Source organism: Coffea eugenioides, chromosome 3, assembly GCF_003713205.1.
Source record: "Coffea eugenioides isolate CCC68of chromosome 3, Ceug_1.0, whole genome shotgun sequence".
Classification (NCBI taxonomy): Eukaryota; Viridiplantae; Streptophyta; class Magnoliopsida; order Gentianales; family Rubiaceae; genus Coffea; species Coffea eugenioides.
In genome coordinates, this window is record NC_040037.1 from 16,548,452 (window position 1) to 16,551,213 (window position 2,762).

At 41.0% G+C, this 2,762-nt stretch overlaps 1 protein-coding gene across 1 annotated transcript; it reads right to left on the reverse strand.

Moving 5' to 3' along the window:
• Positions 1-367: 367 nt before the first annotated feature.
• On the reverse strand, positions 368-2,404 carry LOC113766188 (putative late blight resistance protein homolog R1B-12). The gene has a single exon (XM_027310403.1). It carries the CDS (start codon positions 2,402-2,404, stop codon positions 368-370), a length of 2,037 nt encoding a protein of 678 aa, XP_027166204.1.
• Between the last annotated feature and the right edge of the window lie 358 nt (positions 2,405-2,762).

The following is a 2,762-nucleotide window of genomic DNA, read 5'->3' on the forward strand; positions in this document are numbered from 1 at the left end:
CAAACAAGAGAGTGTGTCTAAATTGGGTAAAGTGGAGAGGTTTTCAACACCGTTGTCGTTGGAAGAAAGACCAATAACGACGCCACCCCTTGCATATACATGCCTCAACTTCTTCATGTTCCAGATGCTATCTGGCAATGAAACAATCTGGTGAGAATTTAGACAAAAGGTTTCCAAATGTGAGAGCTTGGCTATAGATGGTGGAATGAATTTCATGCGCTCTGCTACAAGGGCTAAGTACCTCAAACAAAGAAGTGATTCGACTTCAGCTGGAAGCTCCTGCAGCCTTAGGTTAATGCCCTCTAAATTCAGAACGTTAAGATGTTTGTAGTTGTAAAAAAGGAAGGAGATGTTACGCAACTTAAACTTATGATATCCACTGGCTAAAATCTTCTCCACTGGAGCAAATGGACAACCGAGGTAGGTTGGGAGGCTCATTAAAGGTAGAAAGCTCATCATAACCTCGCAGGACCTGAAGAAATTTCTTTTCTTTCGCCTCGCCCTTACAGAACTCAAATATCAAATCGTGAATGTAACAAGTTTTGACTCCACCAATGGATCTGTTCTTACCTACCATGACTAGGTTTCGGCCAATTAGGTCCATCAAATATTCTTCTGCAGTATCCTCTGATCTCTTTCCTTCAATTATTTCCACAAACCCTTCTGCAATCCATAGACGCATCAAACTCTTGGCACCAATTTTTTCATCTTCTCGAAATGCAGCAAAATACAGCAAGCAATCCTTCAAGTGATCTGGTAGATGCTCATAACTGAGCTCCAAGGACTTCTTCCACTGGTCTGTACCAGACACCATGGTTGAAGTTAAACTTTCAGCAAATTTTTTCCAAACCAAAATATCATGATCTATAGTTGCTAGGACTCCAGCTACAACAACAAGTGCAAGTGGCAATCCCCAGCACTTTTCAGCAATCTCCATTCCCAATCCATGCAATGCTTGAGGACATTCTTCATCTTCTCCAAACACCTTCTTCTGCAGCAATTCGAAACTTTGTTTCTCACTGAGTGGGTGAAGATAGTGAGGTTCTCCACCATATTGAACATTAGAAAATCGACTCGTAAAGATGATTCTACTTCCATTCTTGTCATTGGGGAATGCAGTTCTCAGCTCATTCCATACCTCAATGTCCCAGACATCATCAAAAACAACAAGATACCGATTCTTCAATACCCTTTGATAGAACTTTTTAAGCAACGCATGTTCATCCAGATTTTGAAGCTCATCCTTCCTAGAATGTTTGCCATCAGAGCACAAAATTTGAAGTAAAACATTTTTCATGTTAAATTCTTGAGAAACAGTGCACCAAAGACGAATGTGGAAGTGACAGGTTACTGAACTATTATTGTAAACTTTTTTGGCTAAAGTCGTCTTACCAAGCCCAGCCATTCCCACAATGGGAACAATTTCCACCTGTTCTGATCCCCATACAAGTCGTTCAATTACTTTTGCTGCCTCATCATCAAGACCAACCATGACTTCACGAGCTATTGGCGTTTTACCTTTTGATAGCATGCGGCTGGAAGTCTGGCTAACTTCTGGTGCTCTTAAGCTATGAGAGGAATTAGGAAGACTCTGTATAGTACTTGAGACACTGAGCCGATCCTTAAACTCCTTGATAAGTGGTTCAATTCCTTGTTCTCCCTCATCATCAAGACCAACCATGACTTCATGGTCTATTGGCATTTTACCTTTTGATAGCATGCGGCTGGAAGTCTGGCTAACTTCTGGTGCTCTTAAGCTATGAAAGGAATTAGGAAGACTCTGTATGGTACTTGAGCCACTGATCTGATCCTTAAAATGCTTGATATGGATGTTGGTATTAGCCAGCATATCATAACAGTCAGGGGCCTCTGTGGATTCTGAGAAGCTAACTTCTCCTTCCTTCACTCTGTTTAGAGAAGGCGAGCAAATTATAATGCTTGCCTCACTAAGAAGAGCACCAATTTTTTCGTTTTGTTCATCCATCTTCTCCTGCTGCTCCCTTAAAATGCTTCTCAAGAACCTCAGTCGTGCATAGAGTGTGTGCATTTCATCTTTCATAGAATCCATTAAGCTTGAACTATAGCATAACAGCTCCCAGAGACAACTTATCAGAGAGTCATTGAAGTTGCTCAGTATCTGCTTATCCTGCATCCTTGGTGTATGTAATGATGCTGAGGAGTTTGAAGCTGCAAGTACTTCCTTGTAAATCTCGTAGACATGAAAATCAACCGCTCTGATGCTGAGGAGTTTGAAGCTGCAAGTACTTCTGGAGTAGAACCCAGGATTTTGATTTTCCTCATCATCATCCCAAAATGAACACATGTAAGAGAGGCGTGCTGCGGTCAAAGCCACCACTTCAAAGTGAGCCAATAGCAAAGCAGGAATATCTGCGGTTCCTCGCATTTTGGCAAAGGGAATGAACCTTTTCTAGAATGTCAGCTTTGCTTCAAGATCTTGGACTTGAGCCCTCAAAGCAGCAAAAATAGACGATTTAGTAATTTTCCAATTCATATCGTCATTTGTCAAATCTGCTAGATTTTGCAGGATGAGGTCTATGAATTCCAACAGTTCATCATCTGTCATACAAGAATTTGATTGAAATGACCTGCTGCTTGCCAAAGCAAAGTAAATTTGGATGATTTCTTGCTTGAGTGATGTGATCTTTTTCTCAATTTCGCGGAACACTCCACGAGCAAAAATAGAATTGCGAATAACCCATTCATATTTTTCCGTTTCTAATCTAAGGCAAAGAGACTGAATG